Source organism: Acipenser ruthenus, chromosome 20 (assembly GCF_902713425.1).
Source record: "Acipenser ruthenus chromosome 20, fAciRut3.2 maternal haplotype, whole genome shotgun sequence".
In the NCBI taxonomy this organism is placed as follows: domain Eukaryota; kingdom Metazoa; phylum Chordata; class Actinopteri; order Acipenseriformes; family Acipenseridae; genus Acipenser; species Acipenser ruthenus.
The window spans coordinates 20,628,829-20,653,794 of record NC_081208.1 but is presented as its reverse complement, the minus strand read 5'-3'; the positions used below and the strand labels follow the sequence as shown (position 1 = coordinate 20,653,794).

Sequence of the window (24,966 nt, the reverse complement as noted above, 5' to 3'; positions counted from 1 at the left end):
TGTGCGCAGCACACATGGCCCCACGGCCACCTCCCCCCCCCCTTTGAAAGCCATCCACCCTCCCTCAAGTCCCCTATTGTCTTTCCTCTCCCATCCTTGAGGGAGGGTTAGTCCATAGTCCGGCGCCTTCCTGGCGGGACCGAGACCCGGCGACAGGGGACCCAGGCGTAGTGGATGGGGCGTCAGGAGCGCAGGCAGGCGAGCAGTCGGCTGCAGCCCCAGGCAGAGGTGTGAGCCCAGGCGACTGTGGAGCGACGTCTGGGCAACCAGGGGGAGAGGAGCAGGAGACCAGGCGACCTCCTGTGCCTGGTGGTGCTGCGACCTGGGAGTCAGGCCCAGCGACCAGAGGTCCAGACATGCAGCCTGGGTGTCTGGGAGCCCAGGTTGAGGGAACCAACCCCCAGGCGCCGGGCTATGGCACAGGGGTGGTGGTCGGGGCTGTGGTGGAGGTGGTCTCCTCACCTCCCCCCCCTTCTTCGTAGCCGGTAGCTCCTCTTTGTGCGGTTCCGGCCACAGTATTCCCTGCTGCCATGAAGGGCTGGCAGCGACCCCAAGCAAAGCTAAGCCTGTAGTGACCACAGGCAACGGTGGCAGCGGACCCTCGGGAGGCAACAGCGGCGGCAGCGGACCCTCGGGAGGCGGCGGCAGCGGACCCTCGGGAGGCGACAGCAGCGGACCCTCGGGAGGCGGCGGCAGCGGACCCTCGGGAGGCGGCGGCGGGAGGGGAGCCCCTGGCCATGAAGGCGGCCGCAGGAGCTCCACTTCTCCCTCGTCCCCTGTATCCTGTGGGAAACAAAAGGCAGCCCCAGGCGATGCAGAACAGCCCTCCCCAGGCAAGGGCGACGGTGGGAGGGGAGCCCCTGGCCATGAAGGCGACAGCAGGAGCTCCACTTCTCCCAATGGTGGTGGTGGTGGAGGTAGAGGTAGCTCCTGCTCCTCTCCTCCTGACAGCCAAGGCGGCAGGGGCTCCTCCTCTTTTAGCGGCCAAGGCGGCAGGGGCTCCTCCCCTTCTGGCGGCAAAGGCGGCTCCTCCCCTTCTGGCTGCACAGGCGGCTCCTCCCCTTCTGGCTGCACAGGCGGCTCCTCCCCTTCTGGCTGCACAGGCGGCTCCTCCCCTTCTGGCTGCGAAGGCGGCAGGGGCTCCTCCCCTTCTGGCTGCGAAGGCGGCAGGGGCTCCTCCCCTTCTGGCTGCGAAGGCGGCAGGGGCTCCTCCCCTTCTGGCTGCGAAGGCGGCAGGGGCTCCTCCCCTTCTGGCTGCGAAGGCGGCAGGGGCTCCTCCCCTTCTGGCTGCGAAGGCGGCAGGGGCTCCTCCCCTTCAGGCGGCAGAGCTTCCTCCCCTTCAGGCTGCGAAGGCGGCAGGGCTTCCTCCCCTTCCGGCTGCGAAGGCGGCAGGGCTTCCTCCCCTTCAGGCTGCGAAGGCGGCAGGGCTTCCTCCCCTTCTGGCTGCGAAGGCGGCAGGGGCTCCTCCTCTTCTGGCTGCGAAGGCGGCAGGGCTTCCTCCCCTTCTGGCTGCGAAGGCGGCAGGGCTTCCTCCCCTTCTGGCTGCGAAGGTGGCAGGGGCTCCTCCCCTTCTGGCTGCAGCAGTGGGACCAGCAGGCATCCTCCCTCTGCTGGCGGAGGCGGGACCAGCGGGCTCTCTCCCTCTGCTGGTGGCAGTGGTGGATGCAGAGGCAGCAGGCATTCTTCTGGTGGGAGGGGGCAGTTAGCTGGGAAATGGCCCCACTCCCCACAGATGCAGCAACAATATTGTACGCCCATGCTGTGGAGGAGGGCTTCCCAGCCATCCTCCTCCTGTGGCTGTGGCTCTGGTTCCACCTCTTCTTCCTGAGGTGGGGAGTGGTAGTAGTCGGGCGACACGTGCCCAACCTCGCCAACTTCAAAACACCACTCCTCCCCCCTCAAGCAGGTCATGCAGACGTCCACCTTGCCAGATGCGCTGTGGGGCTTGCGACCAGCCCCGTGCTGCTGCTTCTGCCGCTGCTTCTTTCCCATTTTTTTTTTTTTTTTTTTTTTTAAAACTACAGTCCCGCTCCGAGTCTCTAGGGGGCGCTATCCCACTCTGACACCATATGTGACAGGGTAGCGTCGTGGGCCCAGATGGTATTCGGCAGGCAGAGAGACTCAGAGACAAGGAACTGCAGTTAACGCACTTCTGCGCAGTTTAATAAACAAAAAGAAATCAAAAAGTTGCACAAAACACTGCTCACCGAGCAAAAATAAAACAGTTAAACAAAACAGAACTTTCACAGTAAAACAATCACAAAATAACTGGCGCAAGGGCCAAAACAAAAGGTTTAAACAAAATACAAAAAAGGTAGGCTGGGCATTAGCCTTCACTACACTTCTTTTTTTTTCCAAAAATATACACAGAGACCAAACAAACACTCACCCAAAACACCTCTCCCAAACAAAGGATTTTCCCCTTTTTTTATAGCATGTGGCTGGAGCCTAATTATCAATTATTCAATTAGCTCCAGCCACATTCTCACATGTATTTTGGCAGGGATAGGAAATTAACCCCATCCCTGCCAACCACCACCAAATCACCACACATCAACAATATTTACAGGCAGGGTCCTGCCCTGCTACAAACCTTTATAGTTAAAACAGCCAAAAATAGCTTGGGCCTTTAAGGGATAACTACTTGTGTTCTCAAGAACTGTAAGTGTGACATACAAACAGACACCTCCATTTATCCACAGAATATAATATTCTCAATAATGTATGTGTGGCAGGGCAGAAGCTCTGCACGGGTAAATAAATGTATATGTGTAAATATTATATGAAAAAGTTTTTGTTGGATATGGCAGGGCTGGAAGTTAAGATTCCAGCCCTGGTTGTTTTGGGTGTATTTGTGGTGGTGGTTGGCAGGGATAGGGTTAATTGCTACCCCTGCCAGATACATGTGAAAATGGGGTGTTGATTGAATGATTAATTGTCAATCAACCCTGGCCACATGGTATATAAGGGAGCTACACAGCTCCATGAGAGGAAATTGCCTGGGAGAGGGGAGACCACATTTGTTTTCTTAAGATAGTGAAGGCGAATGGTTTTTGTATTTTGTTTAAACCTTTTGTTTTGGCCCTTGAGCTGGTTATTTTGTTTCTGTTTATTGTGTTCGTGACTTGTTTTGTTAAACCTTTTTATTTTGTGTTTATTAAAAATGTGCAGCAGTGCTTAAACTGCAGTTTTACTGTCTCCGAGTCTCTGTCCACCCAGCCATCCTGTCACAGTATGATAAATCACAACTGGATAAGAGGCTTTCCATACATATGGAAAAACATAAAGTTTATCATATGCATCTGTATGACCGACCCCACTATATCCCCTTTGCCAGGGATTTTATCCCCTGCAGGGGATAAATTAGGGATATGAAGACATGCAGTATCTTTAATGAGTTTAAACTGATCAGAATATCACTTCCTATATCAGACTCGCTCTAATCGTCCACCAGACTGTAAAGGTTAATTGGCGACAGGCCAGGCCATAAAGCTGCCCTTTGGAACAGGAAGTAGCAGTTGTACTTGTATTACATTATAGCACTTCTGATAAAGGTTGGTAATGCAAATAAGAGGTTTGAAAATGTAATTTAAAGCCTCGGTTATCACTTATTTGACCTATTCTGTAGCTACAACTCAACACTGAAACTAGATGAGTGGTCATCATAACTGAAGAAAAAAAAAAAAAGAAAGAAAATTCAAATCCACAATTACCTGAAGAACTGGTTGGGAGAATGTAGAATGGGGGGGGGGGTTCTTCTGGCCTGTCACAGCATGTGATCAATCATTTGGAAGACCCCCCTACTCAGAGCACAACAAATACAGGTATTACTAGTTGTCTTTTTTTAAGTTGGTGGTGTTGAACAAGCAAGCGATTCACAAAGTTTTATTTTGACATCACTGTGTCACCACCCCTCACCCGCTGTGCTGTCATATAATATGAAATAGTTTAACTATTATTAACAACACATGAAAAATTAGACAGAACAGCAATATTTATTCATGTACTTCTCTCTACTTCCTAAGCAGTCATAAACATTTTGCTTGCACCACATAGAGTTCAGCAAAAAAAAAAAAAACCTTTTGTTACAGATTATTGACACTCTCAATATGTCGTGGCTACTGTGAGTCTCAGCACAGTACAGGAGAAAGGCGAGTTTACATAGAAGTAATTACTTCAACTTTTCCATCCTCACTTTAAGAATAAAGTGATACTGACATATTTAATATTGTTGTACTGCTGAAATCGACACCGTCTCTAAAGCTTTGTCCAAAAGCATATTGCTTTATTCCATCCAGATAGGTATGTAGCCAGCAGCCAGGCTGCAGGAGGTCTCGGTTGTAATGGCTCTTGTTTGTGTTTCTGTGGTTGCTTTTTGACGCAATAACGCCCCCATGTGGCCAGAAAACAGACCAGTATGCACTGCAGTTCACAGTCAGAACAATGCTGCAATCACCAGACCAGATGCTCCGATCCAAGCCATGAAGTGGCTCACATTAAAAGATAATATACTGAAAGCACCACAGCCAATTAGATAAGTCAACGAAGATGTTTGCGATAATAAATCTATCACGGCAAGCTCCCCAGGATGTTATTTTGCGCGCTCTGTGTTTACAAAACAAAACTGAATAGAGTTTGCAGTTATTGTTGACTCAAGTTTCCAAATGCAACCTTTAAACCAGGAACACATTTATTATGATAATTTTAAATGTACACATACCAACTTTATCTAGGAAAAAAAGGGTTTTAGGAAAATGTACATCATGCAATATATGCAATATAAAGCACATTTTTTATTTGGATTCAACATCAATGATGTGGTAATTCAAATCAAAATAGAAATTGCTCCATATTTGTGTTGTATGCATTTATTCAAGCTGTTAAACCCTACATCCACGCTATGAAGACATAACCAACTTGGGTAACCAACTGGTATCCCTGAAAAGATAATCATGTGTTCTTCTAATTTATTGAATTGTAATGAGCAATACAGTGAATGGGTATCTTGCTCACTAAGTATCTCAGTAGCCTTAAATACTGTAGATAAATCCTGCATGTGCAAATGTGTTTTAAATACCAATCTGCCTCACAAGGGGCGTATAACCCCACATATTATCAATTTACTAGGAATGCAAAATGATAGGGTAGCTAGATCCATTTTCATGGTTTGGCCAAAGTGTCTCCATGAGAGCGTGAGACCAAAAGTAAGCAAGTCAGGATTGGTATAGGAAAGGGGGTGCTATGCGTTAGTATCTGAAACCATCTGGGATACAGACTTCATATTTGTAGTTTATGGAAACTCCTCAGACAGGGAGACTTTATCAGTTCCTCCAAGGAATTGACAAAGTTAACCACAGATCAGGACCAGAGGACACAGCTGGAAAGTGGGAGGAGACACTGAGGTCAAAGGGTAGAACACACTGTATAAAAAGTGGCGAGTGTATAGAATAGGTTACCAAACCATGTTGTTGCTATCGAGTCTACTAAGTACCAGGGGCATTGTTGGCATACTGAACAACTTGTTACAAAAATAAAATAAAAAGATAAAAACATCTCCTAAAGGTCTTCTTAAAGAAATCCTTCTTATTTCCCCTTTTGAAAACCTTACTATTACAATATCAACACAAGCCATCTTATCACTGCTCCTTCTAATTGTGATCAAAATGGCAGCTTCCTAATCATGGTGTTGTATATCACCTGGTCTGATTACAGCTAAACCTCAGGATTTCCTACAGCACAGAAAGTGATTAGGTACAGGAAGCAGTTGTAACATTTAATGTATAGCATTGTATTCCTGCAGATCAAGAAAGAAAGAAAAGAAAAATGCCACTTGATTTCCAACATAGAAAAAGAGTGATAATGTTACTAGTGCTAAAATTGATTTTAAAGCCTTGGTTAACACTCATTTAATACTTTCATAAAACAATTAAAATAGGCTTTTTGCATTTATTTTGAATTCAAACATTTGGTCTAAATGTAAAAAGGATAAGCTTGTCTCATCTGAGATGCAGGATAAAGTTTGGTCATTTTGCTTTTGTCGGCATTTAACCACAAAAACCAAAGCATATTAAACTATTCATATGCATAAAACTCAATGTATTCTCCCATACATCTGTCATGTTTTAATCAGTGCAAACCATAAAAACTATGATCATCTGAATTTTAAGATCCATTAGTTACAAACAAAATTTTTAAGCGCTTACCTTATATAACAGAAAAAGAAAATTAGTCAACATTATGGAATGCATTTTAAAAGATGTGGTTTTATTTTAATTTGGAAACCACTGTCGGTTGTTTGGTGTCATGTCTTACCGATGCTGGTTTGAAAACCTTGCTTGTCAAATGCAAATTGCACTGTGGAACAGTATGTGCAGTTTTCAAACAGTTTGATGTACTGTATGGTTAAAATCAGTATGTAGTCGGTTAAAAAAAAAAAAAAAACAATGCACTTCCAAGGACTAGGATACGTCAAAGGCAAGACTCCAGAATCCGGAGATCAATTGTCACCAGGTGGGTGGAAAAGTATATAAACAATTCAAGACTCGTTCATCAGTCTAATGCTAGTCTTCTTGTTTCAACATGCTTAAGTTTTCAATGAACAAAACAATATTAAAATAAATGAGCTGGATAAGGCAGATATAACCACTGCAAGAGAAAGATTTCTACTGAAAAGAGTAGAAAACTGATGATAAAAATCAAGAAAAACATGCTCTTCCACAAAACACCACTAGATAGGTATCCATTACAAGGGTTAATTATACCGTAACGTGGGGTCACAAGTAACACAGCTTTCTTTAGTGAGCTTAGTTTATAACTTCCTACAGTCATTATCGTTACAACTAGGCAAGCAGGTTTACTGTTTCCTGCTCCCTGTCTGTGTCCTGGGCACTGTTGCACATTTACTTTTAAACGCACTATAATATTTCATAATCCGTGTCCTATGCCATGTGAAGAAAGTCTTTTCACTCCCCACCACTTGTATATGTGCGAAGAACGTCTTTGGACATCACATAATATGGCAAAGGACTGACTGCCAGTGGCTGGTATGGTCAGGACTGAGCTGTGTGCTGTTGCCAGTTATCTGTTGTGACAGAACTACATTCACAAATTAAAAGACATCTGCCACAGCTCAACTTAAAAGGGATGCATGAAACTGTGCGAAAATCTTCCAAACTATAACTGAAGACACTTGGAGACAGTGACCTTGTGACTGAAGTTATATTTGAATAATAAAACTGGAAATAATGACTAAGAATCATAACTTCCAGCCAGAGGTGACTCCTTTTAAGCTGACCCAATTAGTTTTGATCCCAAATGCTACGCTTGCCAAGACTGTATATGTTTTGTATTACCATTAAAGTAGAAAACTGCAAACACAAGATCAAATAAAATCTACTACATTGCCATAGCACATTAGCCTCAAAATTAAAGCTCTATCAAGTATGTGCATACATTAAATTGATGCATTGATTGCAATTAAAATTCACATCAAGACAGTAGATAACCATGACTTGAATCCACTGCATATACATTAGTATGTATAACATATGTATCGTACATATGAATGGAAGGACAGATGGACAAGAAAGATTCCTCCATTTCTCACCAACAGGTATTCCCCTCGCTCCCATGGGCCCAGCTCTACAAAAACAAGGTCTGTCTTCCAGGATTCAATTCCAAGGTCTGATGAGACTAAAATAAACATGTTCAGTGGCTCCAATGGGAAGGTTTATTGGGTTGCCTCAAACAACAGTTGCACCACTTCCATCTTTATAACAAAGAACTCATAACCAAGGTACAAGAGGTCTGGCAAATTCTATCCCCACCAGTGACAACTAGCTTAAGCTGGTTCATTCCATGCCTCATCATTTACAAGCTGTCAAAAAGGCCCAGCCAAGTACTAAGGAGACATTAAATGCTGATGATTCTCTAGGGTGTGAATACTTCTTGAGCATCAAAAAGGACAAGAAAACATTTAGAGCAGAATAGATTTTTTTTTTGTTTTTAATTTACGTGTTGTTTTACTGAAAAGAAAAATAAATAAACTTGTAATGACCAGTAAACATATATAAAAAGATTTGAACCCTAACCAGTCATACTTTCACTCCAACTACATAACCGCTACACTACACAGATTCACATCTTAACCCTTTCAACAGACTAGGCTACTATTTACATTTACCCTATCCAAATGGCAATACATTGCCTCAATATAGGCTGAACAATTTTGCTATTCCCGTAATATGTGTGTGTGTGTGTGTGTGTGTGTTATAAGTGTAAAAAGAAGTGATATCTAAAACAAAAACACATTGGAAATGTGAAAAAATGCCAGGTTATCAAAAGTGCCCGGCCATTTAAAGTGGAGATATCAAAAACACAGCGAAGTTTCAAGAAACCATTGGGGCAGCCTTGCACAGCACAAAGCAAATAGGCACAAATGTAAAAGCGGTGGGGGTCAAGGTTGCCCCAATTGTTTCTACTAACTTGGCTTGTGTTTTTCAGGCACAATAAAAGTGGATCGAACTTGCATGTAAAACACAAGCCAAATGTGTCCTGTAAATAATTCATCAGCAGTACCACAAAGTGGCCACTAGATGGTGACACCATGCAAGTGAAGTAATCCTGCATTGAGTTTAAATACTAGAAGGGATTGATAGACAGGTAACTGAAATACGTAAACCAAAGCATAACCTACAAACAATGAGGCACTTCATTCTACACTAGTGCAAAATATCAATATTTCATTAGTAACAGAACGTGGTCACATTAAATATGATGATGATGTCTCAGAGGCTGTGAGTGATATTTAATGTGCATGGCTATCAGGAATACTAGTCACTAATATTTACAGACAGTATCCCATATGGACTGGTCCTCCACTGGCTAAAAAAAAAAAAAAGTCTGAAAATGAGGTATTAATAAATATATCTAAATTGCTGCCGCTTCCCAGTATGACATCACTTCCTGTGCTGCAGCTCAGTTTCGCCCCAATGGTCCAGTTGCATTCAGGCAGGTGACTTATCACACTGCAAGTGATATGGTTTTAAAACCTTTACACCTGTGACAGCATACAATTAAAAAAAAAAAAGGATATATTTAAAACTTCTTTAAGGGGTTTGCAAGTTCAGGTTGCAGAATGTAATTGAGATTTCTAATTGGCTCACACACTTGCCTTTCTTACCGTTTTTGTATATTGTTATATAGAAGGCATTGATAAAAAGGAAGATACCTCTACCACAACAGTATATTTGTCTTGCAACAACATTTTAAAAAGGCATTTCCAACAAGAATACAAAAAAAGTGATTTCCACTTTAAATGTTGCTTTTTCTTGAGAAATATTTATGTGTTAATGTTACAATTGTTTTTTGATGGGCCTTACTGACAGATCGCTATTTTATAAGCTAATTACCTGTCTTCATAAAATACCTGCAGTCTGCTCTAATGAGGCAATTTTGTTTAATTCCTGTCTCCAAATCAAAGACGAACAATTAACAACATTAATCAGAGTTGTAAGTGCGCACTCTGTTATCTGAACACCTCTTACGACACACAGTTTGTTCTGATAGCCAGATGTTTAATCAAGGTCTAATACTTAGAATGTATCCAGAAGCTGATAGAAACCTGAATTGTTAATGCATTGACTCCAGTAGATGGTTAGATATCCTGGCTAACGTCATTATTTGGTTAGCATTAATAGCATCTCACACAATTTGTTCACTTTTCCCGGCTGATCTATTAGCAGTTGGTTGTTTTATTTTTCTTACTGTTATAGTATCTACAGTATCTGATATTGACATTTTTATAATGATTTTAGGTAACTTAATTAACAATATTTTCTTCTAAAGAAATGCAGGGTTTCAGATACAGATGTAAAATGACCACCACAGCATGTCTAGGATATGAATCTAGTCCTTGTTGTACTTGAGCACTTTCCACCCCAGGTTAAACCTTTCATTGAGAGTTAGAACTCATTGATAACTTCTCAATTCACTTTCATCAACTGTAGTTAATAGCATACTCACCACATGTCACCATCTTCAATAGTCTTATCATTGGGAGCCGCAGCATGACCGTAATGCAGAACGGATGAGTTGTTCCCACTAAAAACGAACAGACAATACAATTAGTATCAAGGATCCTCTGTCTTTATGTGCTGTATGTACACGGGGTGTGTGATTTCACTTAGAAAGACCCGATGGATCAAATAAATAACGAATAAATACATTGTGTAGTTATTTTGTAAAGATTAGGAATAGCATCCAAGGTGTTGGAATTCATAGGCCATTATTTTAAAAGTGTTATCAAATTGTCTCTAGCAAAGCTTAAACATAATTCAAGATGCACATGTGTCCACCGCTTGTTAGATATGTCTGAAAGTCACTGACTGACACAAACAATGCCAGGGAAAAATCTTTACTTGTTTGTGCAAAGCTGAGAGGCCTGAAGTCTGAATATATAATAGGATAAAAAAAGATTTCATTCTCACTGTGCTGCAAATGGAAGAACAGCGAGAAAACTTAACAAGGTCGAGGAAAACAAGCAGCCGTCCACACAATGCTCAATTCAAAGAGACAGAGCTGCTGCCTGCTGAACAGCTTAACAACTGTGAAGTTTTATCATCTCAAGGCTGGGTACACAAGCGCATGCACAGTCAACCGATGTTTACAGTGTATTCCACCAAAACAAGCTGCCCGGCTGACAGGCCAGCTTCACTCTGTTGTCAGTGCCCAGAAAAAACTAGAGTCTTGTGAGGATAGAACACAAAGAGCAGGCCTGGACTAACAATACTGTGTCTCACAGTCAAGCCAGACTCACCCCTCATTCATATGACACCTACTTTCTGCACAGTTAGGTTGCTGCTGAGTGGAACTTGGTTGTACAAATTTACAAGTGAACACTGGAGAGGTTAGATTCCATTTCATTTCCTAAACATTTAAACTTTGGGATTAAACTTGTATAAACCTTAACGTTGTGGGATGCTTGCAAAAAAACATCATGATAAGCCTTCCTTTAGAGTGCTGTTACTTTTTTTTTTTTTACACACTACAACATGTGGACAAGACCTTCTATATGCGCACAGCATTTCTATATACCTTATACTGTACACGTCCTACTTCGACATGCGTATCTTTGACAGCTGTTAAACACCTGATACACTTTAAATGTTTAAAACTATTACCATCCCTAGTAATGACTCAATTGGCTGCAATGAAGGTGACATAACTGCCTCTAAATTTGTGATGACTTCCCAAAACTCACTACAACAACACTTGCAAGCAACGTTTTCTTTATTTAGGTAAACACAGTAGAGCAGAGTTGCATACAATTCAGTGAACTGACTGAAATAGTTCTGTCATTACAGTGTAGAAGGTTGGGTTAGGTTTGAGTCTGTACCGAGCTGGAGTCCAGACAAGCTCATACTTACCTCTCGCCCCTAGCTATGAAGTCTGGAACCCTGGGCAAGGGATCAACCGCTACAACCAGAGGGGCTGAGCACCCTCTATTATTAAAGAGATGTTTACACGATCATTGCAAAATGACAAGATGCCACTAGAACCACCCGGGCCTCTCCCCCTCCCTTGCTGTCACACTATCGGCTCTATATCAGTGGTTCCCAACCTTTTTCAATGTAGGGATCACCTTGGTGTTTGGATTTTTCCCAAGGACCATTTACCATGCATTTTTTCACATCTGCAAATTTTTATGTGCATATGTATAGTACATGTAGAAGGTAAAGTATTTATATAATGCACTGTGGCAGAGTGTCCCGCACCTATATATATGTGCGCGGTTTCCATTATTATCTGTATTATTATTGTTTGTGGCACTGACAAAAAGCCGGCGCCATTATTTGTTATTGTTTTATATTTTTGATTTTAAAACCCTGTGAGGATGCGTGACTGATCAGCTACTGATTATTTAACTAGCTGACAGTCACGCATCCTTATTAAACTTGTGCAGACTATGGCCGAGGGGTAATAAGATAATTAACAGCTAGTTAACCCCTCGGCCAGAATATAAAAGCCTGCAGCTTTCCTCGTTCGAAGAAGGGGGTTCCGAGTGGAGAACGAGTGTGGAGAGGAGGTAATAAAGTAAACATAGAAATATAAATATTTGTTATTGTCTATTGTTTGTTTGTTTGGCCAACGTGCCCTTTTGTTTTGTGTTTGTTTAAATCTTTGTTTTATTATTTAAATAAAAAGTGCTGAAAGTCGTAGCGTTTCAGTTTTGCCCCTCTACTTCCTGGAGTTGAGTCTGTGTTTCTGGTCTGACGTCACCCCTGCAAAGCCATCCTGTTCACACGTGCGATTGTGTACAAATGGGTTTTTGGGAGTTGTTTGCGGACCACCTGGAGTTTACTCACGGACCACTTGCTGGGAACCACTGCTCTATATAATAGAATCAAATGTCATCCCAGTGTTTTAGATGTTACTACTTCATCTGGTAATGCTGTGCATAACCAAGCAGAAATAGTGCTTCCTACCTCCTGCTGAAACATACTTCTACTCAGCTTCCACTTGTGCCCTCTCAGCCTACGCTCTATGCTAAGTTTGAAGCAGTGACTTGTGTTAAACTTACCTGTACCATTTAGGGTTTTATGAACTTCAAATAGATCCCAATGGTGGCGGTGCATTACCCCAAGTCCTGAAATAAAATTAGTTATGCAAAACTGAGTTTTGCATAACTAATGCCACTCAACGTTAGGGGAATTATCAAAGGTATAGGTATTTCAATACACCTTGCAATTGAAAAAAATTGTACTTTCTTCACTTGTCGCCTTTAACTGTAGTGGTAGCAACTTTATAAGTGCAAGACACTGCTCTGAGCTGGCTGTCTCCCAGGACATGGATATGAACGCTTTTGTAAGCCTCTTGAAGATGTGATACATTTACGGCGTCAGACAAGTCTAAATCTGACTAACACACTGTATTTCCAGCCCTTCACTCAAGGGACCTGTGACGTTGGATGAAATGGATTGTCTTACCTTCCACAGATGCAGGTGTAGGAGGTATGACGCATTCCCCCATGAGTGTAGCAGTAGTGCTGGAAAAGGCTGAAACACAACACAACACATCAGGGTTACAATCTGCTGCAGATAAAATGAAACATTGTTTGGTTTTTAAAGATAAAATAACCTTAATTTCAAATAAAAATACATAGCTTCTTATTCATGTTGAAACCTCTGTCTTGCTTGCACATATTTCATTGAAACATGCTGGGAGTTGTTTGTTTACAACAGTATTCATAACCTCTGCAACTGTCATTACCTTTAGATAATTGACCTTAAGCCAAATTCAGAATCAACAGTGTTAATGCTCACTTAAGTGTGCTCTCTCAGTGAGAAAAAAAAACACAAGTCAAGGAAGAACTTGAGTGTTGTTTCGGAATCACAAACCTCACTGCAGTCGAATATCTAGCCAGTAATCCTTAAAATCAAGATGCATTCTGCATTTTTTGTCTTGAAATTAGGGGTGCAACTTAGATTCTGAGAAAATCAAGTACATCCAGTATAGTGGCAGAGGTTCCTTTAAAAATGCTCTTTTGTAATTTCTATACTGGGGATAATGTTTCTATAGCGGGTGTAATCTATAGAGGAATGTGCAGCCCTGAAACAAAGGGGCAGTAAAAAGGTTTATTCACAATGTATTCATAGATATAACAAAATAGAATGAAAGGGATCCGTTACCATTATTTAGTTTTTTCACATACTGTAACACATTTCAATGACATCTTTGAGAACTGTGAGATATTTCCCCCAGAGCCCAGATTCATAACGCAGTTAAACTGCCTTGGGTTTTAATACCCCCATCGAATCAAATACCTACTATTGCATACTGAAGCACTTTGCCTTAAAATGAAAAAGAATTATTTAGTGAGCGATTTTGAATCAAATTTAGGCCGAAAGGTTCCGACTAAAGTAATATTTAAAACTTTAATATTATATGGGTTATAAAATTACTTGGGGCAGAAACAAAAACAGTGACGAAAAGCAATGAGCGATAGAGGACCTGGTTTATACAGTAGTGTTTCCACTTTATGTCCCTAGGGGGCACTGTTTCCTATCATGTATCTTAGTAAATTAAAAACACACAGCGCACCCTAACACAGTGGAAGTTTTTGCTCCAAGGGCATACTTTTTCTTCCTCTTGAAACCTATATTGCACATGTTAATGAAAAGAGCCGCAATATACTAATTTAAATGTTATTTGCGTTCTCTTAGCCAGAGTTCTAGCGAAAGTTGTGCGACATTATTTCAAATAAAATAGCGGCAGTTGAGTTGGCGTTTGCTGCAGCAGAGGGTGCCCGAAGGATAACGTCTATGCATGCAAGGGTGCAAAAATCAAAATAACATTGTTTTTGTTAAACGTAAACGTCATCTGTACAATGCATTCCGTTACGTCTTCATTTTGCCTATTTTAATACTGTTATATATATATATATATAAAAAATGAAAGGCTGTTTAATCCCATCAGATTCTACAGTGGGGGGGGACCAACCTTCACCCCCAAAAAGCTTTTCATAATCATACAGTAGTCCCTCGCTAAACCGCACATGTTTGTTCGACACAAGGAGGTGTCGGGTTTAAAAACAATACAATAAAATCGTACACACATACATTTTACAGTTCTCGATGTATTTTAAATATAAATCATTGCGCTGAAATAACATTAATGTGTTTTGGGTAGGGTACACATTATGTAAAAATATAAATATGTACAGTAGGCCTATACAGTATACAGTACAGTAGTAAAATCAAATGAATACCTAGCGCACTTTTTTTGTACTTTAGCTACTGGTAACACAAAATAAATCATGCTGCCGCACTGTACACATTGGTGTACAATGCAAATAAAAGATTATTTTAAATTTAAACTAAATGATTTTAGGTTTTTTATTATTTATTTTAAATATTATTATTTTTAACTTGGTCTAATAGCCTAGACAATTAACACTCAATAGATCATGGTCCTATACAGATGCTCAGAATGAGCTGGAGGGGTTAGTGGCACATGTGTGCAGTCTATTGCTCCCAACACGCTGGGGAAACCAGAAAAGTCATAGAAATTTGTTTTCAAGGCTTGTACTTTGGTGAAAATTAGGTACTTGGGTGTTCCTCTCAAAAAAACATTGAGCACAACTGGCAACACACGAGAAAAAGCAGACTGGGAAATGCCAGCAACAATTGCGACTGTTTAAAACGTGCTTTCAAAAGTTCTTAACAAATTGATGCAATATCGCAATTACCCGCAACTTTAGTACATCTCATTACAATATTTTTTATCCCTCATTTGCACTCTCTCCACCCTGTTTTTGCTCATTTCTGCAGGAACGCCCAGAATTACATATTCATTTAAGGCTAAAGCGCAAATAAGAACTGCGACTGCAAAGCATCCGTTAAAATGATGCGAACAGCATTGCATTTGTTTTGTACATTTCACGCTACACTTCCGACTGGTTTGCATGTGGTTTGCAACTTTAGTGCATCTACCCCTGAATTTAAAAACTCAGGTAGCAGATGTGTTAACCACAAGTACTGTAAAAAAAGAACATTTTGCGAGCAAGAAATGTTTGCTAATTTTGCGTTTATTAAAAATCTGCAAAATTAATGTGCTGTGAAATATATTAGTCATACATGTGCTGTACATTACAAGAAAAAGAAGCGCAAACATTTATTGCAGCAAAAAATTAGCGAAACAAAAAAATCCTGTTTTACAGTAATACAAATGATTATATTTCAAAACAGCCCCTACCTTTGCTCTAGGGTGTTCTTAATGAAACTATTCCTGTAATTCTAAACCATTCTTCCTTTAAATAAAAGGCAGCGACGGAAGTAGAAGCTACAGGAACATTTGAATTATTTCCTTTACTACCTCATGAGAGATTTGCGTCACTCTGGCTTTACATATTTATTGCAAGCTGGGGCTACTTTTCAGCATTAAAAACAAGCAGCAGGGTTTCTGGAGTGACAGTCAGAGGACACGTCTGCCTTAAATCAACAGTAACCATCTGAGCAGGGAGCCTTTTTCATTTCTTAATACACCCCTTCCTTTACTTGAAGAATTTCTTCTCAAGCAGTGCAGACAAAATTAACAAAGAAACGAAAGGCGAAAGATACAAAACCAAAGGTCTTCATTGGTGCACTGTTAGCAAAAATGTGTGGATCCTCACAGCTCACCTTCATGTTACATTACTAGCACAAGCATGCTTTCAGTTCTATCTGAAGGCCTGAAATGTCTTTTTTCTTGCTTTTTAACAATAAAGGTTTTCTCAACGCAAATATGATGTTATTATGTATAATAATATGCACATGCAAGGTTTCAGTTGTATTTGAAGGCTTTCGTGAAGATTATAGACATTTTGGTTTGTTTCTTGCTTTTGAATAATAGTGTTCTCAATGCATTGATTATTATCAATTATTAACAGTTTGATTATGAAATTGGTTGCACCTCTAGTTTTAATAAAATTACCCTTTTCAACCGTGTTTCTGTTTTCTCCATTTCACTTTTAAGCCTTCTTTTCTGGTGCCTGAGAAACATAGCTAGGTTGAGGTGACGGTCAATGTTGTCTAAAGCGGACGCCCGCACTCTGTTTCACGCTATTGTAACCTCGAGGGTTGATTTTTGCAATTCCTTCTTCCAGACATCTCATTGCTCCAGTTGCAGATAATACAAAAAGCGGTAGCCTATACCTACTTAAATGTATAAATCTGTGTATACTTCTGGCCCTGCCTATTTGAGTGACCTAATTACCCCTGTGTTCCAGCATGGCACTCTGGTCTCCTAGTAACCACAAAACCCGATTGAAAAGCTGCAGTACTGTGTGGGGCCAGGGTGTTTAGCTCTTGTGCTCCCTTCCTATGGGATTCCAGGTTCTACCAGGAGTACAATGCACATTGAAACTTTTAATTAACAAGCAAATACAACATATCAAAACACAGCACACTGAAAATGTCTGACTCCAGTCTGTTATTGAAATGGTGGCCATATTAAACTCCTGTTGGGACTACCTTGACATACACATTGTTCTGTGTTTTGTGTTCCTATTTTGTCATTTTAGATTCAATTTACCATTTGATATGCACATATATGCTTCAACAGCACCCCGTAAAAGCAATTCTTTTCACCATGGTTTCTTCTTTATCACCACTAAATTTCAGCTCTCTACAGAAGCTCTCATACATCTGGTGAATCGCTAATCAGTCTCTGATCAAACATCTCATTGCTAATTCTCTTTCTATACTCTTCTGTACATACTGTTGATATGTCAAGGTCATCAAGTCTTTCATCATACTAATCATACTAATAATTTCGAATGTACAGCTGTGACAGGTGATGTGTGTTACTGTCATACTTATTCTTACAATTAAACAGAATGACGGTAAACAGAGAGATGAAATGACCAAGTGCATTGTTTTAGAGATGGAAATTAATTTTGTTCTTCAATTGGTAGCAAAGTCGTTTTCTTCTTACGTTTGAAATAGAAATTGTATACACACACTGTATGATTCAAAACACATATAAACAGAACACCCAACATGCATGTGCCCCTGATTACGTTCCCCAAGACCAAAGCCGACTGTAAAGACAACTCTTAGAACAATGTTGGTTTTGTTCTCCAATTAGTAATAAATAACCATCAGTCTGGCTGTGTCCGAAATGAAGAGGGTGACTTCTGCTATACAGCAGAAAGACAATGATATACAGCTTCATCCTGTATGGTTAACCAACAATACAAGGAATGTCTTAACACATCCTAGCTATCTCTGTTCAACACTCACTACAAAAGTATATGTCTACTGCACTTCCAGAGTCACTGCTGGGTCATTCGTTCTCAGATAATAAAATAACGCTGTGAAACTATAGTCTTCCATAAATCAACCCTTCCTTAAACAAATGCATTTCGAAAATGACTAAATTGAGATAGCACTGTATAACTTTAATATGCAGCTTACATGTGGGCTACAATGCTCCAAATTTCCAGAACTGAAAACTGATCAAAATAAACAAAATAGACTTCATGGTTATATTAGACAACAATTTAATGTAAATGTCAACTTAATAAAACTAGAAATGGGCAGAGACTAAAAAAATGTGCCACTGAAGTGGTTAAAGTTTACTGGACAGGGCCTTTAATGGAACTTCTTACTGTGTATGATATACAGTAACCCCTCTAAATATGAAGTAACTACCTCAAAGGGTTTCAGAGAGACATGGCTCTGACACTGTGGTGGCGGCATATTTGCAAAAAAATTGTCATGAAAGGGTTCAGTTTCATTGCACAACACCCAAGATCAAATCCGACCTCTGGAATCAAAGAATACAGATGTGTACCAAGTATGAAGGGAATATCTCAAAGTGTTAGGTCTTTATCATCCAAAAAGTCAAACCCATTCGGGCGGCCATATTAGATCACAAGGAGTTTCGATTAACACTGAAAATATGAAGTTGCCTGCTATGATGGTTTATGAGATATTAGGAGTGGTACGTGCGGCGGTAAGTTAGCAAACTCAACAACTCCACTCATGGGTTTGGATAAATACAGTAGTATGTGTTTGTTTTACTGCTTAGGATATACAACCCAAAAACATTTCCCTTACAAAATATTCTAATTTAAAATCTCAGTGATATAGTGTATAACTGAGTTGAGATGTTCTGATTTCCGCAGCACTTTGAAGTCAAAAATAGCAAATGTCCTCTCGCAGTATCTTAAAAAAAACAACAGGGTTGATCAAAAAGAATATCTGCTGCTGTTGCATAGGGGAGTTTGTTCAGAATTGCTAGCTAGAAAGTATGACCACCCCACCCATCTCATCTCATCTCATCTTCTCTGCTATCTCTCGCTGCTTTAAAAGTCATCTTACATTCTTTTAATCAACATAAAAGAAGCACATCAAAAGGCTCAGCATTTTTAATGATTCTATAATGAGATGATTCTGAAAGTAAGGCAGGTTTTAAACAGCCAGTAAAAAAAATAAATGAGAGATATTTCTAATGAAGCCTTGCATTCTCACACGATTACCTTTACATTAGGGGCCCACTTAAAGGGAGAGAGGACCAAAATAAACTTAATATTTTATAAGCATGTGGCACCATTAGATGAATGAACAATTAATAGCTAGAGAGATTTGACCTTTTAAGCCCCAAATTATATTGCCCATAGGCATTTACTGTAGATGCACAGGAGACATCAATTATTATCCCACTCTTACTGTTTGTAATCTATATAATATCCTCATCAGAGAATGTGGAGCTGAAGTGTGTAATCAGTATGGGATTGTACTTTGACCATGAAACGACACTGTCAAATACAAAGGTCAAAGTGCATTTTCAAGTACCTGTTCTGTAAATCACAAATTAAACAGTGACCTACTGCATATAAAAAAGTCAAATGTTTCCATAGGCATACATTAATTGGGTTGTGTAGCTTATGCATGTGGGTTTATGCAACAGAGATTGCCAAGACTGGTATTAGCACAATAAACGCTAGTATTCCTAAAAAAAAAAAAAAAGTGCAAACAAAGAACATTTTGGGGTACCACTGCACTCATGGCCTGGATTGTTACATTCAAGGATGCCGATACATGTAGTGAGCATGGGGTATTAATGAGGTAAAACTGGTAGCAAATGCCCCAGTAGTTCTGTATTCATCTTACTAGTTTGTGTACACACACACACATATTATTATACTTGACCAAATAAAATGTAGGTTACGTACAGTATACAGTAATTTTTTATAATAAAATAAGAATTTGGACACTACACCTACAGTAGATACAAGAAAAGCATACAAGCCCCAAAATCAAAAGTTGTTCATTTCTAATTTGATATCTCCATTTTTCCTTTCTGAAATCGCACTAATAACCAAAGACCTTTGGGTTTGTAGCCCATAGTGATGAATTCTACATGAGCGAAACATTTTGTTTAGCTTCTTAACCAGGTCAGACAAAAATTTCAATTTTACTGTACCATGCTGAACATGTTTTCTCACTTGTAGGAATGCTAAAAATAAACTGACAAGCAGTGGAAAAATGTGAAAAGGGATAAATATGCAACCAGCAGGTGATTCATAAACAGTTCAAGGTATGGCAGCACAATTAAGAATACATAATGCAATACCAATGTAATTACAGGAATCATCAAGTAGCTTGCAACTCTGATTTTAATGAATATGTTTTGGTAGCCAAGGCAGAGAAAGTGTAAAATGATTAACTTTCAAATCACGTCTATCACAAACTCTCATTAATAACATAAGGTGTATTAAATGCCTGTGCAGAATAGTGCTTGTGGATTTTTTTCCATTTGTTAACCTGTATCAATCAATAAATTCCATTGGTCATAGCAGGCATGCACTTGTACTTTAGCGTTACATAAAACAGTACGGATTGGATGGTTGGAGAGAGATCCTTTATTTTAGGTCTCAGAACAAATTTCTTTCTCCCAGAGTAACTACTGTCACCTGCCCCATTCCCCCACCCACTTTCATCAATACAAAATGTCAATTCCAATCCGTCTCATGAGATGCAAAAGCTAGAGATGGATTTTCAGGCAGCAGTCATTGGGGAACCTTTCGAAAGGACGTTAGACAACTTTGAGAGAAGACAAGATCAACTAAATAGCAAAGGTAGGATGAAGACCTTCAAAACACTGTAAATGACTTTAAAACTTGAGTTGACCTTGCTGCTGTCATTTTAACTAACATCAAGTTAAACACTGAAACTTGGCTACTTGTTAATGTATTTGGCAGAGCAGCCAACAGTCGCATACAGACAGCACAGATTAAGATGCAAAACTGCCTGAAGCATCGTTTGTAGCTTGTTGGACTTTTTTTTGACAAAGCTGCACAATTTTCATGTGCACCGTTCAGAGCTGTGTAAGGATATCTTTAAAAAGATTCAGATTTAGCCAAGAGTAGAGTCTTTTGTGTATAATCTGTTTATTGTTGAAAACAGCAATGTGCATACTTATATTCCTTATAGATTGTGCTTTGAGGTCAGATTAAAAGACTTCATGAAAATGAAATAAAACAAAAAGTTGCTAATATTAAAAAAAAAAAACCTGCAAGAGATTATTTTTAATACAACGGCAATATTTGAATCTCGGTTTGCAAGCAGTGCTTTCTGTTGGTGTTTCACTTGCTTGGTCATTTCACCTGAAGGGTAAAATTATCTCCACCTCTTCATTGACTTCTTGGCGGTTATTAACGAACCAACTGCTTCCCCTAATAGACTGACATGCTTTTAGCCAGTAACATGTTTTGACCTAGAAGATGCTGCTGAGATGAAATGACCCAGGAGGTGCAAGTGTAACAGATATCCTGAGAATAAGCCACAGAAACTGGGACCTTTCTAATCTAAAGTAGTACCAAAATGAAAATACATGTTTGCTCTAAAATGTGTTTCTTTCAAAAGCATGGACTCATTGTTTGCCACAATTTCTTAAGTCTGCCCTGAACTGGAGGTGGAGGGATATTCTTATAGGGGATGAGGGAGCAGTTCAGCCTCCTTGCCTCAAGCCTGGTGATTTTGTGGTGCTGACAGCAGTACTATTCACCATCAAACTAAGTTTACTTGTGACACAGGGGTAAAAGGATAGTGCATTAACCCATTGAACCTCACATATTTTTATCCAAACCAAAACCAGACTAATCAAGCAAATGATGAACAACTCCTGTCAAGCAAAAATTAAAATAAATAAAGATTGGAAACCATGTTGAAAATAAGCCCAGTTACCTCTGCTATGTGAATCAGAAAGGAAATAGTACTGCCATCAAAGACAAAAAAAAGATGTGCAATATGAAAAGGATTCAATACGAAAGATTTTATAATCCTTCATATTTCACTAGGATTTGTTCTATAAGATTCAAGTTGATTAGAAAAGTCGGATTTTGTTTGATGAATCAATGCAAAGCATGTAAGAAACTGATTAGAGCAAAAGCCATTTAATAAACATTGAAGCTCATACAAAAATAGAATGGTGCAGATACACAGAGTTCAGCTGTTAGAGATGTCATGCAACTGGCTTAGCTAGTAATTCACAGAAATGATACCAAAGGCATGCCCCTCTAGACCACTGCACTATTCTGAAGCCATTTAGTAAGGTACATGTGTCTGAACTGAAGATCATTCTTCTTCATTCACTTTTGCTCATCCACAACTTTAGATACTATGGGACATTCCCATAGCCGGTTCTGTCATTAGTCATCATGTTAGCATATCTTGGTGTATTAATTTGACCTAAACCGCGGCAGATCTAATAAGCATGTTTAAATCAAATCAAACACTGCATTCACAAAACAGAGGGGTTTTTTTTTTTGTAAGGGCCCAATTATGTTCCCTCCCCGCAAAAATTCCCCTCACAACTCAGGAGAACTGAAGGTTCGGTGGGCATCCTCCGATCCCACAAGCAAGCCAATTTACTCTTTTACACCCAGGAACTCAAACGGATGTCATCGAGCTACCAGCCTCTACAGGACTAAAGGTCATCCCTGCAGGTGTCCATCTGGCTAATAGGGTCCGCTGTAGCGCAAGAAAGAGAAACAGTCCCTGCCAGTTTTGCCTCCATAACCCCTGATAGCACCATAGCCAATGTGACAATGTGTCAGGAATGCCCAGTGAAAAGTGCCAACTTCGCACAGCCAGGACACAAATCTGCACTCCCTTGACTGTATGACATCCTGCACACCACACATCCGTGCTTCTACCTGGTGAGCCACTCGGGGACCCCACAGACCAAATACATTTAACAAGAAACTTTTTGACAATACATTTTGTTTCTTTTAGTTTCTCAATTTAGCACTATTGAGTGTTTTATTATTATGAAAAAACTGTTTATGAGATTATACCCAACTGCAATCTAAAGCACCTATAGAAGGCTAGAAGGGTTTTATAAAAGTGTGGTGAGAATTTAAGGCAGTTATTGTGTTTATCATGTAAAATGTGTCGGACAGATGGACTGACGTAACGATCAGCGCATAAGGGTCCACATTTTAAACAAGGACCCAGACCAATCCTGGCATTTTACAAACATGTAAAGACAAAATAGACTCATAGGGAATGTTAGAAATGTTGCTTTTCAAACTACAACTATGTTTGGATTTGCCACTGCAGACCAATTGAACAGAGCCCCTTGCGACAATGGCTTATTCACAAAGTCCCAACATTAATACCTGCAAACATTTGGGAAAAAGCCGGAATACAAGTGATATTACATGGTGAAATGGCAAGGATGAGCGGCCTTTTCACAAAACAGCTCGGTTTCTAATTACTAGAAGCAACTCCAGGAGCGCCAGGCTTTAAATCACACGGTAGATGTAAATGAACCTTGACACACAAGCCAAACACAGTGTAGATTTACACTTCCATTATGCAGGAGTCATAAATCTCTGGCATAGGACAAAGCATAACTAACATTTTCTCGTAGGAGTGGTTCCCATACCATTTAACATAAGTGCCTTTTGATTTCTATGTATAGTATCTTTTCAACTGGTAAGACTCAAGTTTGTTTTTTTGTTTGTTTGTTTTTTTACAGCAACTGACAGATACAGAAATAAAGAAAACATACAACTTAAGTATGAGATACAGAGTCAATGACCATGGATGCGACATGACTTATATTCGCAATATGCATGAATAAGTAGGTCACCCTGACCCTAAGATCTCCTAATGAATGTCTATTTCAAGTTTCTTAACCATGGTATGATCAATTCTCCAGGGATATGCATCTAGTATAAATGATATGGGATGTGTGATCTGCATGACAATATGTAGACAATATGTTATATTCTTGGCTAGATCTCCCCGGTCAAAGTCATTTTAACTGGTTTTCCTGGTTAAAAGGTCAATTAATAAATTGCTATCATGCCAACGTAATAAAGAAACTACAAGAACTAAACTAATGAAAACGACAAGAAACTAAGGCAAGTTGACAATTGGGTGCCCTCAAACAGTACTTGGTACACTGAAGAAGGCACAAGCCCAAATGGTTATCTACTTGACTTTGTTTCTAATAGTTTCACCTTAGAATGCTGAAGTTATGAATCTATTAAATAAATGAATGGATTCTTCAATATGCAGAGCACTATAAATCACTACAGATATAACTTCATATAAAAAGGTCAGCTATTGGGAAATTAGAAGCATTCTGTAGCAAGGTGGTGCGTAAGGAACCTTTTTAATGTCTCAGATTTGTATTTATTTTTTGGGGAACAGTTTTTTTTTTTTCTCATGGATTGAACCGCTTGTTATTCACATTAAGCATTTAACTGCTTTCTGTGTTAGTTGAGCTGCAGTAGTTGACAGCACTGGCAATGCAGATGTAGAAGACATTTTGAACTCACTAGTCATAGGCTATAAAACAATGAACCATCTTGCTAACCTTGAGCTTTGACGGGAAATACAAATAAATGAGGGAAGAACTGGTCTACAGCCAACAGGCTACTTGATATCACAGGATCTTCAGATAAATACAGTATATTATATCCAGTACTCTCTCTCTATCTCAGAGCACAGACAAAAAGCAAATTAAAACAGGGAGTCAAGACTTACAACTTCCACCTCTGGTTATACTTAAAAATAAGGTTCATTATACAGCAGGACTGTTACGTGGTCATCATTAATGCTTAGTCTACCTCTTGTATACTGGACTCGTATCACTACCATTGATGCAAACAGGGTTAGTCGTTGGCTATGTGATACTGTGCATTATTCACAAAGCATTTACCACCATGATAAGCTTGCACAAGTTTTTGTAAAATGAAAAAAAAGAAGCTACACATCAAGTAGATCTTTTTAGCAGCAAGATTCTTTTTGAAAACAAAATGTGGGTTAAATTAGCACCTAGTGGTAAAGGCTTTGTGAATATTTCAGTTTGTATATCTGCTTTTAAAAGGGTTTATTTTTTTTTCAAATGATGCATTTCACTTCTAATGGTACTAATTAAAGGTGAGGGGAAAAAAAAATACAACAG

At 39.8% G+C, this 24,966-nt stretch overlaps 1 protein-coding gene across 1 annotated transcript in view; it reads right to left on the bottom strand.

The window, feature by feature from the left end:
* pepd (peptidase D) overlaps positions 1-24,966 on the bottom strand; it is a 129,099-nt gene that overhangs the window by 37,204 nt on the left and 66,929 nt on the right. Inside the window, exons 10-11 of the mRNA XM_034904669.2 lie at positions 12,987-13,055; positions 10,024-10,101 (exon numbers count right to left, since the gene is read on the bottom strand). Coding sequence (XP_034760560.2) covers positions 10,024-10,101; positions 12,987-13,055 — 147 coding nt within the window. The remainder of the gene's footprint in view (positions 1-10,023; positions 10,102-12,986; positions 13,056-24,966) is intronic.